The 22,586-nt window shown below is 41.0% G+C and overlaps 1 protein-coding gene and 1 long non-coding RNA gene across 2 annotated transcripts; both read right to left on the bottom strand.

The window, feature by feature from the left end:
• Positions 1-2,524: 2,524 nt before the first annotated feature.
• LOC105058170 (LRR receptor-like serine/threonine-protein kinase HSL2) lies at positions 2,525-7,647 on the bottom strand. The gene is made up of 2 exons (XM_010941008.4): positions 4,776-7,647; positions 2,525-3,680 (listed from the first exon to the last, which is right to left on the bottom strand). Exons 1-2 carry the CDS (start codon positions 7,357-7,359, stop codon positions 3,313-3,315), a joined length of 2,952 nt encoding a protein of 983 aa, XP_010939310.1. The 5' UTR covers positions 7,360-7,647; the 3' UTR covers positions 2,525-3,312.
• Positions 7,648-8,266: 619 nt separating this feature from the next.
• Positions 8,267-15,717, bottom strand: LOC140854100 (uncharacterized). The gene is made up of 3 exons (XR_012137222.1): positions 15,339-15,717; positions 10,539-10,604; positions 8,267-8,919 (listed from the first exon to the last, which is right to left on the bottom strand). It is a non-coding gene; the product is annotated as an uncharacterized lncRNA (long non-coding RNA).
• Between the last annotated feature and the right edge of the window lie 6,869 nt (positions 15,718-22,586).

Raw genomic sequence — 22,586 nt, 5'->3', positions numbered from 1 at the left:
GGACTCAAATGCATAACGGAATTACCATCAAAGGCCCAATCTCGATGGCAGAGTCAAGATTTCCTCCACGGTCAAGTTCAAACTCATCCAGTATCAGGGGTCGGCAACCAGTGGTGGCTCAGGTGGCTAGGGACTCAAATGCATAACGGAATTACCATCAAAGGCCCAATCTCGATGGCAGAGTCAAGATTTCCTCCACGGTCAAGTTCAAACTCAATATTATCAGATAAAACACCACCCTCTTCAATTGGGTCAAGGGGAAGACCAACCTCGAAAGGTGGAAAGATGAGACCAGCCTTTGCTCGAATCCCCAGCATTCGCTCCAACTCACCCAACATTCAAACCTTGTCATGCCCCAACACTTGGATCTAAGGTTGCATTTGGTGGCTAGCAATCTATCCAGATTACTGACAATTTAATATGATAATCTGGATTACTATATTTAGTATGTTTTTTGGGTGATAATCCAAACTACCTTAACAATCCAAATTGCTTTCTGAAAGACAATCTGAATTGCTTTCGAGAGAGGTGATTATCTAAATTACCACTTTTTTGATAATATTATAATAAAAATTTTAAACAAAATTATCCCATAAAAAAATCATATAAAACTCATTGCCAACCCTTCCCCCTCCCTCCACCCCCTTCGTGTGCGATCCTGTCCTACAGCTCCTCCACCCTTATCCCCCACTATTCCTCGTGGCTCCTTCATATCCGTCCCCACCATCTCCATGGCTCCACACATGCCCGCCCCCTCTCCACCCCTAAGTGCTCACAGTTCCCCACACCCCCTATTCACCACTTTCCTACCCTATCAACATATCCACATCAATCCCGCCACTTCTCATCAGAGAAAAAGAAAAGCACCTGAACAAAATTATTCGGGTTACTTTAGAAATTTGATTTCATACTACGAGTAATCTGATTGTTATACTAAATATGTCAATTAAATTTTTTAATAATTTAACTGTAATATTATCTATGCATGTCAAATATAGAAATCAATATTACTGATAATTTAACGATGATAATATATCCTGAAGGCAATCCACGTTATCTTCCAAGTTTGTCTGATGATGCACCAAACGCAATTTAAGAAAATATAGGATGTCTCCATATGGGAAGGATCAGTTAGGGGCCAATTAACTTTCCAATCCAATCTTAGATAGATATCCGTATAGGTCTATCCGAAGAGGTACCTTAAATCTTCACCCAGATACGAAAAGAAGCACCTCCCAAGGTTGCCAGTATAAAGGTTGGGATATCTTCAATCCTTACACAAAGTGTAGAAAGCTTTAAAATAGAGAGATCCTTGCCAAAAAAAGTTGATGTGAAAATGAGAAAATATTAGTTGCAATGGTGGTACCACGTCCATCACCATTGTAACAAATCAATGAAAAATTGGAAATGAGTGAAATACATGGTAATGTGGGGTATTATCTATGGAAATCGATGTAATATATGGAAATTGATAAAATATAAAGGTTTTCATTGGTTTGTTATAAATTTAATATGATATCACTGTTGCAATCAATATTTTTTCCTGTAGAAATACTCCCTGAAAGAGCAAAGCTAGAGATCAATCTTCTAGCGGTCCCACGAAGGAGTTGCTCCATCACGAAATGACCATGGTCTCACGAAGAAGGAGAAGAATGTCTCCTTGATCCTCTCCGAGAAGCCTGTAGTAAGGCTGAACAGGACAGGACCAGGAAGAGGTTGTGCCCTAGAACAATCGGATCCCAATTGAAATGGGATCAAGTCTTCTCAGGGCCTAAGCATTCAGAGGAGGACCAACTAATTCCCAAACAACACCGACACAAGCTAGTCGCTCATATTGCCAGAGGTGCATCTCATCGGAAGGATGAAATACCGTTGCCACATCAGGCCTTCCAAGGAAGATGAGCTTGCTTTCAGAGTTCATCTTTCGCTGGCCAGGTCTGCACCTCTTTGCTGGATGGCCCACACCTCTGCACTGGTAGCAAACTAGTGGGTTGTGAGAATCCCACTTGAAGTGGTCAACATCTCCACATCGGAAGCGAGTATTGGCCTTGAACCTTCTAAAGTTCTTGAGAGGTCTCTACGCCGGTCTATTAAAACCAATGTTACATGCCAGAGAATTTGACACGGGAAGAAGAGGAGTTAAGGCTGCCCTTGTGGTAGGTGGAAACATTAACATCCCCAAAACGATCTCTCAACGGCATTGAGGGAGCTGATAGTTGACAAACAGGATAAGTCAAGGACATTGGAACTTTATCCAGCATGCCTTCATCGCGAAACGCATGGAGATGCAACGCATGATGCTCCGGTGGACCGCGTTCGTACTGATCAGCACCGGTAAAGTATTGAAACGCCCCGCATGAAGCTGAACCGCATCATCGAACCTCCGACAATCACCGACGTACCCCATTTTGCTGACACTCATTTCCTTGTCTTTTATTTATATCAAAAAGACGAATAGCAATTAAAATAAATAATCAGGAACTTCAGAATCTTCCCTCTTATTCTCTTCCCACATCCCATGCATTACCATTTGATTCCTCTCGATAGGAGAAGGAGAAAGTTAAGGATGGAGGAAGCCTGAGAGTGAGAAGAGGAGGGGGGTTGAGAGTGTTGTGGAGAAAAGAAGTGTGAGATTGAGAGAGAGAGGGAGCATGGGAGGGATCGATGGCCGAAAAGAGAGAAGGGAGAGCAGGATTTTTTTAATTCCCATCTCATGGTTATATTTTGCACTAGTAGCATATTTTTTGTCTTTGATTGAAAATTAGAGCAACTAGTTGGGCTCTCCGTGATCTTGTTTCTGGTTGTTACCCATTGTGCTATCTCAATAGAAGCTTGAATAATCCTGATTCTCTCTTTTTCCCTTCTTTGTTTCAGGAAGTAACTTTGCCCATTTCATATCTAATAAAATGAGTGCTGGCCTCTCCAACATTTTTTTATTTTTTTTGTTGAGAAGATGGCCTTCCCAACCGTCATGCTTCAAATCCTGCACTTTTTCAAGAAATTATATTATCCTGAAAAATGACAAACGATGTCTTTTCATGGTCCTTCATTATGTTCAACTGGAACCACATCTGATGAGCACCAATTTTCACTCTAATATATCAAAAAGGAGAGTTGTTTTCCTGCAGATAAGAACTTGAAGAGTTAGAGGAGACAGGCAATACACCATACTCTCATCTTTTTACCCCTTTACTGTTCAAGGAGGAAAGAAGATAACATTATCGAAACTAAAGGAAAAGCCAAAGAACTCAAAGCAGGAAGAGCTACTGGAACAAGTTAAAGACGGTAAGATCCACAGTCATATGCCCACTGTTACTGGTCTTGCACCACTGGATTCATATCCCTGCGGTCACTGAGCAATTCCACAACCCTTCTCATGGAGGGGCGATTCATGGGAAAGGCTGAGGTGCACAAAAGTGCCACGTTCAAGACCCGAACCATTTCTTTGTACTCGGAGAAAGTGAATGGGCGTAATCTGGGGTCAATCAGAAACTCATAGTCCATATCACTGACTTCAATAGCTCGTTTTGGAGAAATTGTATCAATCACCCACTGGACGATGTCTTTCTGCTCTCCAAAGGAGGGGTCGATCGCTCTCTTCCCAGTAACCAGTTCGAGCAAAACTACCCCAAAGCTATATACATCGCTTTTCTCATTTACTTTTAAGGTGTATGCATATTCTGCAACAATCAAAACAACTCAAATTAGAATCATGTTTTACTAAAACATAGTGCAGTGCTATTGATATATTCTGCTGAATTTAAAATAACTTGGCTTTAGCACATCTTGTTTTGCAAGTGCAGGAATGAATGATGAAACAACATGAGGCAGAAGTCAGCATAAATCTAATTCTAATTCTTGATTAGTCATAGGTTAACTGCGTTTATCTATGTGATCTCGATTTCTTAAACATTTCAGAATGAGAACTTATTTCATATCAAACTTCGAAGTAGTATGAAGTGAGTACTCAACTATTCATTGTCCCCTTTACACTCCAGTCCCGATAATAATGATATCAACTCAAAAAATGACCAATATAAGAAATATGATCTGATCCAAATACCAATATCAATATTAACCACATTCTATAGCAGCTTGGTACCAATATGATCTTAGAACATGCTTCACACAATTCCCATAATGTGTCACTTGATTTAAGGTACTTATATGGGAAGTCCCCTTGGAACGAGCTCCAGGAAGCAGCATAAGCCTCAAGACAAATGCAATGAGAAGACTGGTTTTGCTTAATAAGTAAATGCACATGATCATGTCGATCTAACCACTCATAACTTTATACACCTCTTGAACCCTACCATTGATAAAGCAGGACAACAAGCAGTAAAGAAGACGGAAAAAAAAAGGGAGGGGGGGACGGGGAGAATGCATGCCTGGTTTCATGACCATGTCATATTTGGAAGACCATGCTATCACTATCACCATTGTGAAGCCATCCCATCATCTCTTGCATATTTATGTTTTGTGAGTGGTTCCAGCCATGAGAGATGGGATGCCTTCTCCAAAGAATAATAAAAGGTGCAATTTAAACTGCATAGTAGTTTAACAAAAAAAAAACTACATAGTTAGTCTTTTGGGATAAGAGTAAGTTTTTGTGTAGAAAATTATACTACACTGCCGATAATACCGCACTGCCCAAGCACGATATCTGAGTGCAGCTGGCAGCACAGCAGCCAGTGATTCCCATGGGCCCCAAACGGAATCCCAGGAGATACACCACTTTAAAGCCACGCGTCACCGAAGGGATGTATTTTCCTCACCTGGAGCGATGTAGCCGCAGGATCCTGCCACGTTGGACATCGCGCTGTGGTCCTCCGTCTCCCGCCCCACAACACGTGCCAACCCGAAATCACCCACGTGCGCCTCAAACTCCGCGTCCAACAGTATATTACTCGGCTTCACGTCCCGGTGTATGACCGTCGGCACGCAGTCGTGGTGCAAATACGCCAACCCCCTCGCTGCCCCCAGCGCAATCTTAACCCTCCGTTCCCAATCCAACGGTTGATCTCCCTTGTTCCCGTGAAGCGTCTCCGCGAGGCTCCCGTTCTCCATGTACTCGAACACCAGCACCCTGCACTCCTCCGCGGAGCAGCAGAACAAGAGCTTTACGATGTTCGAGTGCCGCACCCGCCCCAGCGTCTCCATCTCGGACCGGAACTCCCGGTCCGAATTCTGCCCATCCGGTCCGGTCCAGAGCCTCTTGACCGCCACGATCTGGCCGGACTTCAGGCTCACCTTGTACACCCGGCCGGAACCACCGATCCCGATCAAGTTCTCCGCTGTCAAGCACTCGAAGATCTCCGACTCGTCGAACCCGACCCGGGCGAAAGACGTCAGTTTCCACAGCGGACCGGCGTTCCTCTTGCCGGTTCTCCTGAACTGGTAGCAGACTGCGGCGAGGACTACCGCGGTCGCGGGGAACATAACGGCGGCCGTTAGGAGGACGGTGACGGCGATTCGCTTTAGGGCCTTCTGTTTTATCGATGGGCACCGACGGAAAGTTTTGAGGCCGGACGAGCTGCAGAGGTCGGGGTTTCCGAGGAGGCTCGGGAGGAAGAAGGAGGTGTCGAATCCGTCGGGGATTTTTCCGGAGAGGTCGTTGCCGGAGAGATTGAGATGGTTGAGCTTGAGGTTGGTAAGCTCCGGCGGTATCTCGCCCGAGAGTTGGTTGCCGGAAAGATCGAGGTAGGTGAGGACGGGGAGATCCCCCAGAGATCTGGGGATCTCGCCCGAGAATCGGTTCATCGATAGATTGATTTCCGCGAGCTCCGTCCACCCGCCGGCCGGGATCTCGCCGGAGAAATTGTTCTGCTGCAGATCCAGCACCTGGAGCTTGGTGAGATCGGCAATGCAGAGAGGGAGACCGCTGGAGAATTGATTATTGCCAGCGTCGAACGTCCGGAGCTCCATGAGGTCGCAAATCTCCGGCGGGATCTGACCGGAGAATTTGTTGTCGGAGATTATGATCTGCGTCAGATTCTTGGCGCGGGAAATGTTTGGAGGCAGAGATCCTTCGAGCTTGTTGCCACGAAGCTCGAGGTGATAGAGTTTTGGGAGGCTCCAAAAGAGATCTGGAACCTTGCCAGAGAGCTCGTTGTTTTGGATCCGAACGTAGTCGAGGGTACGGCAATCGGCGTAGCTCTGTGGCAGCTCGCCCGAAAACCGATTGCCGAAGGCTACGAGACTTTCTAGCATTCCCCTGCTGCACAAATCCGGCGGCAGCCTTCCAGCGAATTGGTTTCCGGAGACGTCGACGTTTGTCAGATAGGAATACCGGCCTAACCCGGAAGGGAGCTCACCGGAGAAGTTGTTGTTGAAGAGCTTCAGCTCGACGAGATGGGGGTTCTGGGCAAGAACCGTCGAAATCTCTCCGTCCATCCGGTTATCGTTGAGCGCCAGAGACGTCAGATTAAGACCGGCGAGCCCCTCCGGCAATTTTCCGGTGAGCTTGTTCTCCGAGGCGTCGAAGGCGAATAGAGAGGTCAGGTTACCCAAACTCTGCGGCAGCTCGCCGGACAGCTGGTTCCGCCACAGTTCCATCTTCTCGACACTCCTCAACCGTCCGATGCTCGCTGGTATTCGTCCGGTGAGCCCATTGTTTGAGAGGTCAAGAATCTTGAGATTGGCGAGGTTGCCAACCGAGTCTGGGATCTCTCCGACGAGGTTCACGAACGGGAGCCAGAGAACCTCGAGCTTCGTTAGGTTTCCGATCTCCGGCGGTAGTGATCCGCTGCGGAAGGGATTGAAGCCCAAATTGAACTCGATTAGCTCGGTGAGATTGGCCAAGAAGGAGGGGATCCGGCCGGAGATCAGGTTGCTGTAGAGGCTCAGCACCCGGAGCGACGGGAACCGTCCGAAGCTCGGAGGGATATCGCCGGAGAAATTGTTGCCGGACAGGTCGAGGAGACGGAGGCGGGGGAACTCGCCGGAGAACTCAGGGAGGCGGCCGACGAAGAAATTGTTGGATAGATTAAGAACTTCGAGGCCCGAGCAGAGGGCGACGTCGGCGGCGGGGAGGCCGCCACCGAGATCGTTCCAGGCGAGGGAGAGGTGCCGCAGAGTGGGGATCCGACAGAAGCCGGAAGGGAACCCGCCGGCGAGGTTGAAGTTGGACAGGTCAATGGAGGCGATGGCGCCGGAGCGTGGTTCGCACGCGACGCCGGTCCAGTTGCAGGGCGTGGTGGAGGCGGTCCAGTCGCGGAGCCGGCCGGCCGAGTCGGATAGGCTGGTCCTTGCTTGAAGTAAGGTATCCGCGTCGCTCCCTTGCCCGATGGTAGCAGGGATAGCAAGGAATAACAGGAACAAGAGGGTTACATATCGGCAGCGGTAGCGGGCCATTACCATTTTTTTCAGGCAGAGGGAAGGCGGAAGAAGCGGGGATGGAAGAAAGGAAGACCGAATGAGAGGCCCTTGGGGGACCGAGGATAAAAGATATCTCGTGGGATAAGAGACGGCGGGAGGGGAATTTTGGGTCACCTGAAAAGCGGGGGGATGGAGAGAACGTCAGGGAATTTGTACTACGATTACTCATTGGGAACTAACTCTCTCTGGTGCATGCACTAATTTCTCAGGGAGGGGAGGTGGATGAGTGGCGTGGCGGGCCCATCAATTGTCCACGTAAGCTTCAGCAAGTTGGGGAAAAGGAGCTGCCTTTCTTGGACTCTTTTGGCAGGCGCGTTTCCGTTTTTTTTTTTTTTTCTTTCAAGTGGTAGCACCTTTTCCGTGGAAGCAAAAAGGGTGAGGGGGTGGGTTGGGACTCTTGAGTGAGGGGGCGGGGGGCTAATGTCAGGAAAGAAACGAGCGGTATTTTGATGCGGTTGAAGTTGAATTGACTTTTATGCCCTTATGTCATGCGGCTCTATGGGCATATGGGAGGTGGAATATGAGGAAAGTTACAAGGGTAGTTTAAGTAATGAAAGATTGTGGTTGGGATGGTCGGGCGTGACTCTAGTTTCGAGAAGGTGAGAGCCGTGAGAGTGGCACTTCAACTCCGTTGCCGTGACGTAGGTGGGCTGGCTCCTTTTCGAGGGGCGAGGGAAGGTCGACATTAATGAGGCGCAAGCAGGAGTGAGAACATCCAAATATGGGATGGCTTTCCAAAGCGATCGTGCCGTGATAGAGAAATGGCTGGGGAAGCGTGATGTGCAACACTAGATACATAGTTTACTCTTGAGAGAGAAGGGATTTAATTAAACTCGAGTCCCCATGCCCATTGGCCTGGTAGGCGTACGCCTCACCCATTCAAGCCGGTTATCTCCTGGTTTCAGTTTGAGAACATGTCAATAGGCCCAACTTTATTATAAAAAATTTAAAAAAACAAAGGGCGTGTTTTTAATTGGAGAGAGAGAATTCTTGTACGTTTAATTTCCATAAAAATGTAATTGGTTTTTTGTTTCCATCAAAATGATATAAATAGACATCGAGGCTGAGTAACATACAAGTGATCATAAACCTTTCCATATCGTTTTAGTTTTAAACCGGCATTCCATGAAACAAATATAAGCCAAAAGATGAACGACTGGATTCCAATTGTTTACCATTTTGGAGCCCCACCACAGGCAGCACCGTCTCTGATTGCACTATGTGCATGAATGGTAGTCAATGAGTGGAACCATATGTTTTATAATATTCATGACAACTTTGTCACATATATAACTAAAGACAAGCAAGATTCCAAATTTAGGAATTGATAATGCTGTATTCAAAGCCATAAGGACTGATTACCGTAATCAGCGTCAGTCAGTAGTACTTATCCGAATTCATTTTCCATGCAGGAAGAAAATATTCAACAACGTAGTCTTAGAGGTTCATCAAACATCACTTCAACAGTGGCAATCATTAATGATTTATGCGTGACAGCGTTTCCACACATATCGCACAATTACACCAACGTCACATCACATCCTGCAACCACATGCAGTAATAACCACTGACAATAATTTTAGAATGCATTGGATTCATAATTATAGTTAAAATTAAAATTAAAATTAAAATAGATTGAAACGAAAATAAAAATAATCGAACCTTCTAATATATTTAGTTCATAATTAAAATTAAAATAAAATTTAAATATTATAAAAAAATAAAAATTAAATTTTAAAAAAATTAAGATATTTTTATTTTTTTTAAAAATTAAAATAAGATGAAATTCTCCTTAATCAAATAGTTGGAATCAGAGTTACTGATTTTTATCCTAAAATTCAATACTCCCCAAACAAACATATTTTTATTGGTATAAATTTTTCTACTGGACTAGTCTAGCAGCAGGATTTCACTTGAGCGAAGTCATGCCTGGTGATAGTATACGAAACACAATTCAAGAAAAACGAATCCCCTTATTCTTCTCTACAGGTAACAGGACAAGTTATCTTCAGTACACTAGATGCTAGAAGAACACCACTCTAATTCTCAAAATGGTAGAACAAATTGGAAATCATTATCTGGAAAACATGCTACTAATTTGATATCTAGAAGAACCTGTGATGTTAGAGATGCTCCTTCAAGAATATCACTGGTTCTTACCATACAAACAATGATTGCCTGTACTTTACGACTGGAATTCACTTTGACAACTAGATAAAATTCCAGTGCTCCATGCGGTGGATGTCCCATCATGATGGAACAAGCATCTTTGAACCTTTAGCAATCCAATAAACAGTGAAGGTAATAGACCATGACCAATGATTTGGAGTGATATGGAAACTAATTTAGGCAGCATTTTAGTGTAACAGTTTGAATTTCATATGGTGGCAATTGCAGAGTCAAAAGATTCTGTAGATTGAGATAAAGACTAATCTTTTGACATTGGAGAGAAAGCATCAGGCAAACCTAAAAGAAAAGAAAAGGGAGAAAAATTCTAGATGCGCAGAACTGGACAAGATGGGAAAGAAAGACTATATGGCTAACAGACTGCCATGGCAGAAAGGTTTCCCTGAAAGGAGAAGGAGATTGTTAGCATGGTTCTAGAAAGTATGGGTTCTGTGACTATTTTGAATGACACCAAACAGGGTGGATCAATAATATGCCCAACAGATATTTAGCTACAAAAGTAGTTTAAGGACAAGCATGATACAGCTAAAAAAATGAGAGTAAGTTTAATGGAATAAGATATTAAAAAAAGGGACTCATTACATCAGTCTTAAGGCTAGAATTGACATGTGTTGATCATGAGCATTTACTGGAGGAATATCAAATCATCTAATTATGCAGTAAAGTAACAGATAAGGAAACAATAGGACATGCACACATTCAACCTCATATGTGTGGACCATTAAGCTCTCTCTCTTCCCCTCCCTCTGTGTGTGTGTGTGTGTGTGTCTATCCATACATCCATCCATCCATCCCTCCCTCTATAGGACACAAGGACTGCAATCAATGTAATTCATAATCTGATGCTGTTGGCAACTAAGAATGAGATACTGAATATAATTTGAAAGACAGAAAAACAAGTATCGAAAAGATGATTGTGTTTGAGAAATATTCATACCATGTAAAATAACACAATCAAAATAATATCCTTTTACCTCCTCATGATGCTTGACTCCATAACCAACAATTTCTGCCATAAGCCAGGAATCTTGAAGAACATTCTGCGACCCAAAGTGCAGAATGAAACAGTAGGTCGAGCTGAACAGATATATATTCAGAAACAATGAACCCTATTACTGAAAGTAACGTCATAAAAAGGAACCCTCTAGTACAGAAGACTGTTGGTATCATTAGAGAGAATGTACCCTATGATGGCTCACCTTTGCTAACTTGGTTTTATTGTAAAGGTGATGAAGAGTTACAGAGATAATGTAGTTGATTAAATTGGTTTGACTATTTAGATGATGAAATAATTTACACAATGCCTCATAGAGGATTCTACAGAAGATTAATGTAGCGGACAGTCTCTAAAATGTCTATTGAGACTTGATAAGGGGAATTTCTACCAACTTTGCCATATAAATATATGTGGTGGGCAGAGCAAAGAGGTCCAAGTCAGAAGCACAGGATGTACACTAAAAAAAATTGAACCAAGGTAGTTGTGGTAAATTTTGAAAGGATAAAGTTAAAAATAAAGAGCATTAAGCAAAAGCTCAAGCGTTGCAATATAGAAATATATTAGGATATAGTGATGGAGACGTACTTTGAGTTGCTTTATGTGTCATGACATTGACTTGTTGACTTGATTAAAGGAAGGGCAAACGAGATTTGCCCAACATAAAAGGGAGCAAATAACATTAAATTGGACCATGAAACAGGGAAAGTCAACATGCGATTCAACCAGAGAACAATCATCTATGATTTTCATTGACTTGGAAAGACAGTAGAAACAGAAAGAAACATTTGATACACAAAACTTAAGCCTTTTCTAAGGTATAAGCTATAGGCTGAAGAATAAACTTCAAACATTCCCCAGTGTTAGCAAAATTATCTGATAACCGCAAAAATTCGAGCATCTAATCTAGCACTAATGTCAGATGAAGTACGGCATTTTTTCTTTGTTGAGAATGCAGTGGTTATTCAATGCTTTTGAGGTCTGAACCTGAGACCTCTTTCTTGGAGAGGAGATGAAGACATCCTTGAAATGATGTATTAGTGAAGTAAAATTTTTTTCCCAATGTCCTCAGAAGGTTCATATAAATCTGAGTTATTTGGCATCATAAATGAGAAGATAGCTTTTCTGAATCCAATCTCCTTTATTCTTTTGATTTTTTCTACTTTAGATTTCTCATTAATGGGAAAAAGAAACTACAAATTAGTCTTCTGAAACCAAAAAGTATGACCAGGTCTGGGTTTCAAAAAACCTAGTCAATAAGTTCTTAACTAGAAAATGCCACATAAAAGTTGTACTCTCAGTTTTATTTGCAATCATATGCAGGTATCTTCCTATCACAGATTACCAACCCACCAAAAATAAATCAAAAAAAATCTTATACAGGTAATTCATAGCCACATTTAACCACAAGCATGAAAGTAGCATTAAGAAGAAACTGAAAAAATAAAACTTGAAAAAGGAAATTCACACTGAGAGAGACTATGGTACCAATTATTCCTCCAACAAGGAATATGAGCACCATCCTAGGAGGCTAATTCTTTACCAGGCACTAGACCCACAGAAAACACAATCCCCTTGAAACCCTAGGCACATACTGGTGAGAATCATCGCTTACCATTGCAAAGTGAGAATTATGGAGCATCACATTGATCAAGATATTCTTATATATAGTGCAACAGTTCAAAATCTTTTCCTATTGGAAAGAATTATATAGCCCAAGAATCATAGAGAATCACATTGACTAAAAGAATCTTGCATATTGTATAACAATTATAAAACTTTCTTTATCGGCAAGAATCATGGAGAATCAAGCTGAATAAGGGATTCTTGCATATAGTGCCACAACTCAAAATCTTTCCTTTACATTATGAAAATATATCATTTTTGTAAATTATTTCCTTCAATAATATTGGTCCTATATACTATAAATTTACAAGCAATGGATAAATCATGTGCAGCCTTTTACCTCAAACATTCAGCCTCAATAATTCCTTTATGTTATCACAGCACTTTGCTTAAATAAGCAACGATCCAAGTTTTTTTTCCTTCTCCATGGCCAAAGAAACCTCGTCAAGTGCCACCAATCCTATGATTATTTCTGACCCTCTCTCTTCAAGCCCAAACAATATTCTTGTCTCCATAAATGTTGCAGCCTCAGGGCAGACCTACTCAAAGTGTTATATGGCCTTCCATGACTTCAGAATGGCAATAGATTCCTTCAGCACACACTAGTGACCTTCAATAACACTTTCCTCAGAAGTTCGATACTTGTAAACAATGAGAGATCCAAACAAGGTTTCTAGTTTTTGCAACATCACGAATGCAAAAGAACCACATAAGGCTGATTGAGATTTTAAACTAGAAACAACAAGACCCTCAAGTACACAAAACTCTTCTCAAGTTTCCAATTTAAAGCTCATCTAATTCACCACACTCTCCCCAAAGAATGCATGTATAAGATCACCAAGTGATTCATGAGCAAAACTTAAATGCTAAAAGAATATACAGGAATAATAGCAAGGGTAGATTGAACCAAAACAAGGATACCCACCAAACAATGCTAGTTCCCATGGTTTGCCGTACCGTTGCTACCATTTAGTACAGGATGTACCACACCATACTGAGAGAAAATTAGCATGAAATTCAACTTCAAGCCAATATAAGCCCTTACCGCCCCATACCGAACCATACTATCCTATACTATGACATACCAACCTACACCGAGGCATATCGAAGCATACCGAAATGTATTGAGGTATGTATCATCTTGTATAGAAGCGTGCTAATCTATATCAAGGCACACCAAGACAAAAATTAAAAAAAGAAGTTAGAGAGCTATAACGGTATAGAGTGCATGTCGTGCCGTACCAAACTAGTAAGATACCAATATGGTATCCAGTATCCAGATTATGGACCTTGTTAGTTCCTTTTCCAAGAGGCTAAGTCTTTCTCCATTCAATTCTCTATCAAACTTCTTAGGCTTTTGTTGGTACAAGGTGGCATCCAAAGTTGCCATCCACCAACATCTATCTTGCTCTTTTCTAAAGTCATAAGGCAATTAAGAAAATGACTTTATCTTCCAATTGAACACCAGATAAGGCTTGAGTATTTCTATTTTTCACAAGATTGACACAAAGAAGAGCAACACAAGCATTACATGTATGGAAGAAGGGTTTGCAAAGGAAGCTGGTATCATTCAAAAAGGCAACCGAGAAATAGTTTTATAGAGGTGAAGTTTGAAAACGACCCTTGCTCCAGCATCCTATTGAATATTTGCTCCAAGATTGGCAAGAAGAAAAAGATAAGGAAAAGGGGATTATCATGTCAAGTCCTTAAAAGCTAATAGAAAAGCCAATAGAAGTCTAGTACTCAAGATAACAAACCAAGAGGAATAAACAGAACCATTCACTGAACCTCTACACTTAAAATGGAGATGCTATTCTAGCTATAATATGATCATAAATCTATCAAGCAAGTTCAATATATGTCATTACCAAGTTAAGTTTGATAAAGATCACAGATTCCCCTTGCTAATGCAAGTGCCATAGACACACAAAAAATGAAGGTGGGAGTAAGAGAGCCAAATCACCCCACATTCTTGTCATATGATAATCATAGCAAAATCATCATCTAAGATGCTGAAACTCACATTTATTACTTTAGGCAATATATCATTATGCATATCGGGGTTGCATAGAAAAGATAGAGTGACTAGATTTAAGCAATAAGGAGATAGTGCTGCAATATGGGTCAGTTTGCAATCTCACAAGAGGCTGTCGACTAGTAAGGTCAACTAGTTTACCAATGCCTGAGTATTCAATTATGCTGCCAGAGACATTTGTCGATAAGAATGTTCATGTGGGAAAAAAACATATCAGGAGGAGGAGAATATCACCGATCTGGACAAAAAGTACAGAAGGAATTTATGCTAAAAAAAAAAAAAAAAGAGAACAGAATCTTTTTTGAGTAAAACATCAAACAAGGAATTGATGCTACAACAATGCTAAACTGATACCAAAAAAAAAAAGTACAAAAAGAAATTATTACAAATATCATATTGGACAATGCTGCCATAAACATTAGTCAACGTGATTGACAAAGACACGAAAAACAAACGTTAGTATGAAGAGAATATATAACCAGTTTGGACAAAATTATTGAAGAATTTTTTGTTAAAAAAATCAAAAGAAAAGAATATTTTGTCGAGTAAAACAAGAAATTTCTGCTAAACATTAAAAATCAAATTAAACAAGTGAAAAAATAACAGTTTCAATAATAATTCTCCTCATGAACAAGAGAAGCTTAAAAGGGACGATCATAGAAGGATATAATGCGTTACCCCTTTCATTTGTGAATCAGAATGAACAACTTAAATAATGTACACAAACAAAAAACGCAAATCAGAATTCAAAGAAACAACATTCATTCCAATCATATCTAGGAATATTATCAAAAGCCCCAAGCCAACATTTACTAAACAAGCAACAAACCAACCCCTTCGCTGCCATAATTAGCAAATAAATAAGCATAACAGCCAAGAACATTAATTAAACAACACCAATCAAATACCACTCCTATAAATCCACCATAACAAGTTACTAACCAAAAATATTAGAGCACAATGGAATCCAAATATCCAATCCCCATTAAAAGTGACATAAAAAAAAAATTAAGGTATATTCGACGATTACATAACATACATGAAAGAAGAATAATCAGACTACAAAAAAAAAAAAAAAAAAAAAAAGTTGGGGGGAAAGTAAGGGAGAGGAGGTGATACATCATCATGGACCGTTAGATCCCATGTGCGTACAGATAGATAAACACCATGCGAGGGACACCGAGCTTCGGTGTACGGCGAATGGTGTGCGTCGTCCTCGCTGGATCTCTCCCCCATGGAAGCCGCCGTGGTTCCTCTCTCGAATGCCTGGCTCCATCCTGTCTGCCTTCTATCGCTCCACCATGTCCAGCGCCCCTACATTGACCCAAATGCCCTCCGAGCTAGCGCGGGACGGGCCGGCGGGGCCGGGGCAGTTTGGTCATTCAGGGGAACAGAGGCGGGGGCCATCGGAGAAGAGGAGAAAAGATCTCACTCTAGAGAGAGAGAGTGGAGGAGGTGTGGGGTTTTATGGTATGGTGAGAAAGATTTTTTTTTCCCCTTTTCAAATAGAGATGGATGTAGTCTTATAGACGGGGCTTCGTTTGCGTGGTGGGGCTGTTGGGTCCCTTCTGGCACGTTAGGCCGGTAAGGTGGCCCTTTCAAACTCTCGTATGGGTCTGGCCCCCTTTTCCGGCCTCGGAGACATTCCTCCTTTTGTCCTGGCTCTTCGTTTATTGGCACGGCAGCTTGAATTAGGAGACCCAACCACGCTTCACATGTGATGTGGGGCCTCCTTGATGGTGAAAGGGTGTACGATGGGTGTTTAGGAAACTAGGTGTAAGAAGCATTTCCTTTATAATACCATGGAGCCTCAAACGCAGTTGATTAATCAGGATTAGAATCAGAATCAATTAAAATGAAAATTAGGATCAATTTGGCCAAGCTTTTGGTAAAGAAGCAACTACTTATTTTTCAAAAAAAATATTTATTTTAAAAAATATAATATTTGATCAAATTTATTTTAAAAAATAATCTACTTCTAAATGATAGTAAAAGCAGTTTTTTTGCAGGGGCACGAAGGAAGCAGAAAATTAAAAATTTTCTTTGAAAGTAAAAGCAAGTAAAAAAATTAATTTTTTAAAAATAAAAATATTTTTATTCCAAATTATTATTTATGATAATCATTTTTATTTATTTTCACCTAACTCTCTCATTATTTACCATAAATATATATCTTTTTTCATAATTTGACAGTCAAAAGTACTTTTTTTTTTTGAAAGATTTATCTAACACAAACTGCTTCTCAAATATTGATAGAAATATTTATCAAATAATTTTGTCAAACACAATCTGCTTCTCTCTTATAATATTTTTTTTAAAATTTTATTTGAAAAAAATAATTTTAAAATAAAATGATTTTCATAGCTTGGCCGAACAAGTCCTTAGAAGAGCTATATCTCTCGATTTATTAGTTTGAGATTGGAATCAGAATTGATAGCGGAATGACGTCTGAATACTAGAGAAGAATAGAATATTTCTATGCCTACATTGAGAATGAATCAAGAATGAGATCTCTTTCAAACAAATAGCTGAAATGAAAGTTATTTATTTTTATTTTAGAGTTAAATTCCTACTAACCAAATATGCTTTGGACATAAAGTGCTAATGCCCTACAAAGATTGGTCCCAAAGAATTTTTTAACTTTTCTTTCTCTTTCCCTTTCTTTGACATGAGCTTTGCCTTCGATTTGGGGAAAGGTAGCACCCGACTCACTGCATAGAACATGTTCAATGTCTGAAGCCTTAGATATTTTTGTATGGTTGTTAAATGAATGAGGCTAAATGGACTCTAGTCACATGGGCTTTACAACGTGAAGTACTTTAATCGATCAAGACATGCAGATGCTACAAATTATGATCGTACGGTGATTGACCACCAAAAAAGGTGCTGCACCATAAAGTCCATGTGACTCCGGATTGCAAAGAGCATGGTTCTTCATTAGATTTTTTTTTCCTTTTTCCCCAAATATGTGCTTGCTTTTGCTGGCCAAATGTTTTCTAGATGATTACAAGATGTTTGGAACGTCAATTCACTTTGATAGATTTATAGATCACAGGTGTTATAGTCAATGATTTATGACTTGACATGTGAGGTATTGTTCGCTCTGATCCATGAGTCTAATAATTTTATCTTTTTCTTTTGATACAACGGAGTAATCATATAGATCGAGTATAAGCACAGTCAAAAAAAACAAAAAAGAAGAATATTCTGAAATACCTGAAGCACCTCGACTATGTCGGTCCATACAACTCCTCCAATGTGCTCCACCACAGAGGTTATCCAGAAGGCCACATTATTGGTCTCACGGAAGACGTATCTGATCTCAACTGAGGAACATTCCCGTAGTGGATGCCAAGAATCACTAAGGAGGGGGTGAGCAGCACTTGCCCTCTATTACTTTTTCAGCCAGCGAACAATCGTAGTCGAATTGCCCTCGATCACCAGCCTCTCCATCTATAACTGCAGCCTTGCAAATGATATACCAGTCCATGCCGTTAGCAACTCCACTGCAAGAATGGTACTGTCGAGGAGATGACACCCACCAGCTGCCATCAGTCTGGAATCAGAATGGCAAATAACAAAGTCAGTTCCATTTTTAGAGCCTCTCACACTACCATCAAAGTTGACCTTAAGAAAACTCGGAGGTAGGAGATCCCAGAAAATAAATATCATATGGGTCGCTTTCTGAGCAACCAGGGAGTCCCAGGTGTCCCAAGTAATTAAGGTCAAGTCAGACGACAGCACACCCATAATCTCCCTAACCTACATCAATGCCCTCTCTAGGGTGAATCTCGTTGGTTGCCAAGATGCCTCAAAGGTACCCTATTCCTAGTAAGCCAAATGTGATTGGTGATGTACGCCACTCTAATCTCCAAATCCCTGGATGAGTCAGTCTGCAAGCTCCGCGGAAGCCTCGTCAAGAAAAGCTGAGCTAGCTCCTTAGAGGCACTCACCACCTGGGACAATCCCACTAGCATCCAAACATGTCGAGCCCTAGGGCATTGAAACAGGACATGGTTTAACATCTCATCATCCCTACACCCACTTAAGCAACACAAATGAATGTCCATACCCCTAGTGTGCAAAGTCGCCCTAGTCGGTAGCCAGCGCCATGCCATCTTCTAGAGAAAAAGCTGGACCTTCGGGTGGACACGAAGCCTTCAGATCCACACTCCATCCATCCTCCTACCTTTCTCCCCCCTATATGCTTCATAGAGGTCTCTCATCGTAGCCCTAGAAATGCAAGCTAAGCTCCAAACTCTAATGTCTGGATCACTGAATAAAGGGATAGCAATTGCCAAGACTCTTTCTGCAAGTGCCGGCCTAAAAAGCTATGAGACTACATCAACTCGCCAACCACCCCCTCTCGATCGGAGAAGATCCACTACCAACATCAAGTGTGAAGTCTCCATGCTGATGTTGGTCGGTCAAAGTGATCCATCGATGTATCAGCAGTCCAAGGATCGTGAGTGAGGTCGATATCCTGCCCATCCCTCATAATCCATCTGATACAATCACAGACAGTTTGGGCTCTCATACAAATCTCCTTCCAAATGAACGACCCCCTTCAGCCAGCACAGATGTCAGGATCCCTATACCTAGCTTTGATCATCTCACTCTAAATGCAGGTCAGCTGGAGCATGAGTCTGACCGCATCCAAAGCAATCAAGGCCTCTCTTCTCACTGTAAGGGTTTGAATGCCTAATCCTCCCGCACCAACTGGCTGGCAGACCATATCCTAAGCCAACAGATGAACACCACCCCCACCTTGGTGTGATCCCTAGAGGAAGCACTGAAACTGCTACTCGATCCTCGCCACCATAGCTCTCAGAATGATGGTGTTGAACATCATATTGATAGAGATCGAAGTAAGTACCGATCTAACCAGAGTCATCCTGTCCATCGTGGACAAATATTTGATCTGCTAGCCCTCAAGGCATTGTCGGATAGACTCCTCCAACCTAGAGCAATCCACACTTCGGGGGTCTCCATCCCATGACGGGCACATCCAGATAATGACAGACACCTGCTTACTCAGCAATCCCCAGCTGTGCCCTGATAGTCTGCCTCAGCTGGATCTTGATCTTCGGACTGAAATATAGGGCCTATTGAGGAGGTTCACCTTCTTCCCCATAGTGCTGCAGCAACCCTCCAAAATCCTCCTAAAGGAGTTGGCATTCTGAATAGATGCCCATCCCACTAGAAGGCAATCATCTGCAAATAACAAATGCGAGATTGGCCTAGCCCCCAAGGCAAGCATATAGGGATCCAAGGCTTGATCCAAGGTGGTGATCTGTAAAGCCCTAGAGAGAGCATCAGCACACAAAATGAAAAGGTATGGAGATAGAAGACAACCTTAATGCAGTCCCATGGCAGATTGAAAGTACTCCATCGAGGTGTTGTTAATTAGATTGGCAAAGGATGGAGACTCCACACAGCCCATGATCCATTTGATCCAGCTCGAGTGGAAGCCAAAGTTCTCCAGAGTCTGAATGAGGAACCACCAACTCATCCGATCATACGTCCTCTCCATGTTAAGCTTGATAGCCATGAGGGCTCGTCGGACTGGGGCTCCATGAAGATCATACCAAAACTCCTGTACAATCAACATATTATCTAAAATATTCTGACCACCTACAAAGGCTCCTTGCCCAGCACTGATCAAATGAGGAAGGATGGACTTCAGTCTCTCAACCATGATCTTTGCACAGATCTTGTATAAGTTGGTGCATGCATAGATTAATGGACCTGAAGTGACTCGGCTCCAAGGCATCTTATCTTTTATGAATAATAATAATGAAGGTCCGCTTCTATACCTCTGATATCAACCTAGATGCAAAGAAAAGTTGGATAGCCTCAGTCACCTCCTCCCGCACAATTGCCTAATAACGCCTAAAGATGAGCGGTGGAAAGCCATCTGATCCAGGTGCCTTATCCTCTGACATAAAACACACAGCTCTACCGACCTCCTCCGCTAGTATCGAATCTATCAACACATTATTCTCTTGGGTCAAAATCCTGTCAGTCAAAAAAGGAAGAGTGGAGAGCTCACATCCACCTAGTCGGTCAGTCCATCGTCCCTAAAAGAAGTGAAGGATCTACTATCTGATCTCCTCCTCACCCTCAATCCAAGCCCCAGTCTCATCATGAAGATTCTTATCCGATTCCTTTTCCTCTAGATAACTGTCGACTGATGGAAGAATCTGATGTTCTTATCCTCCTCTCTGATCTACTGGACTCTGGACTTCTACCTCCCTAGAGTCTACTACTGGTGTAGTAGCGAGTGATGCAGGGTCAGCTTGCTCCAAAGCTCTACCAGGTCCTCCTTAACAAGACCTCTCTTCTAGTCCTCTCTCCACTAGAGCTCAGTAATAGTAGCCTCAGTATCATCTAATCTTCTGAAAATATCACCAACATTCATCTGGTTCCATCTCTAGAGCTTGCACATCGCCAGCTCATGTCTACAAATAACTCGACACATTGTATTGCTCCGATCCGACATTTTCCAGACCTCCCTCACAATATCCCATGAGTATGAGTAGGAGGGCCAAAATTTTTCAAATCGAAAGGAACTCCGGGTCCCTCAAGATCAATAAGGGATAGTATAGGAATATTCACATGTTGTCCATCGACTATATCTTTTGACCTGATCTTAGGCCTTGACTCACCCACCTTGTTGTTTCGAATATACAAAAATTTATGAAGCTCAGCATGTTTAGAAGCATGGGAGAATATTTTTTTACTGATATTATTATCAGTATTTGATCTTTTGGCTCAACTTTATCTCAATTTTGTCAAGGGAGCAACTCTCCTTTTCATCTTGAATTGGTCAAAATATGTAGAATTCTTGAGTTTATTTTTTTTGGAGGGGTCATGTCAAAACAAAATAGTGTGTGTGGTAACAAATAAGTAACCTATTTTTTTTAAAAAAAAATCATGGAGATTGTGTAATGCTTATTCTCAAACTATTTATTTATACAGTAGGGATATTCTTTATTTCTCTCTTCGTCTTCAAATTTTTATCTAATGATCCAGGATGTAATCCTAGAGGTGAGGAATAAAAAAAATATTTTTAGTTTCTCCAAGGAGATCTTTTAATTGAGAAGATCCATCGACTTGAGCCATTTATATACAATAATAAATATATAGTGGGTATAGTTTAGTGGTAGAAGTGTGATTCATCCATTGTCCATTGAGCTTGCTCTGAATAATCTCTTTTCTATCAGATTATTATCAATATAATCATAAAAAGCTAATTTTTCAGAGACAATCATTTATACGATTTAATGATTCCTAAGAGCAAATTTTTTTTTACTTTAACTATCTTTTAATTATCTGATCTGATTATTGATTTAGTAAAAAATAAAATAAGTAATTAAAAGAAATTAATGGTTTGGATCGTGTATCAATGGTCAATCCTCTGTAGAAGGTTTCATTAGAACAATTATTTATTTCAAGTTATTTCATCCTCAGCATTGAATGTGTATTCCTGAATAATCTACTTTTTTAATTATTCAACCATTTCATTTTACCAAGTTCAATATTAGCCAGATTAGTCAACATTTATATGTTTTGATGCAACAACAAGATGTTATTTGTAACAAATAGTTTTATTGATTGGTTAATTAGTCACATTTTATTTATAAAATGGGTTGGATTGGTATTATTTTGGATAATGTACCTTTATCTTTATAAGCCCAAAGGGAGGCTCGTTTACTTATATTTTCTCATATAAATCTCTTGTCTCCAGCTATTGGGGATCTCATTTCCATACCAACTCAAAATATGCTTATCGAGCTCTATGTATTAAGATATTGTATGAAAATAGAATTTCTTGTATTTTCATTTGAGAATAGAGAATAGATCTACTTCTCTTTATTCTTACGAACAGAATGTTTTATTATTTTCAATGGAATGAAACAATATTAACTCTTTCTCATACAGAATCACTGAAAAGATTAGGTACTTAGGTACATAGTATAACAAAAATTGAAAAAAAAATGAAGTTAAAAAATTATCAATATAATTCAAAAATGATTTACCACCACCAAGTGAATTCTTTTGATGTTCAAATTCTCAGAAATTATTAGAAAATAGCTCATGGATCTTATTTATCCAAAGACTTTTTATGGAATCTTCCATATAAGGGATAAAATCATTCATAAAACTCAGATTGAATCTTAATATCTCACAATCTGAATTTATTAACAGGTAGAAGGGATGTCAGATACCTGTGACTCAATTGGTGAAATAGTCTTCCTCTCCAAAATTTTTTTTTTTTTACCGATCATATCCTTTAAGTTGCACATTGCTTTCCACCATATTATTTCAAACGAAGTTTTACCATAACATTCCTCTAATTTTATT

This window comes from Elaeis guineensis, chromosome 15 (genome assembly GCF_000442705.2).
Source record: "Elaeis guineensis isolate ETL-2024a chromosome 15, EG11, whole genome shotgun sequence".
NCBI lineage: Eukaryota > Viridiplantae > Streptophyta > Magnoliopsida > Arecales > Arecaceae > Elaeis > Elaeis guineensis.
This window is presented reverse-complemented; position numbering and strand designations above follow the sequence as displayed.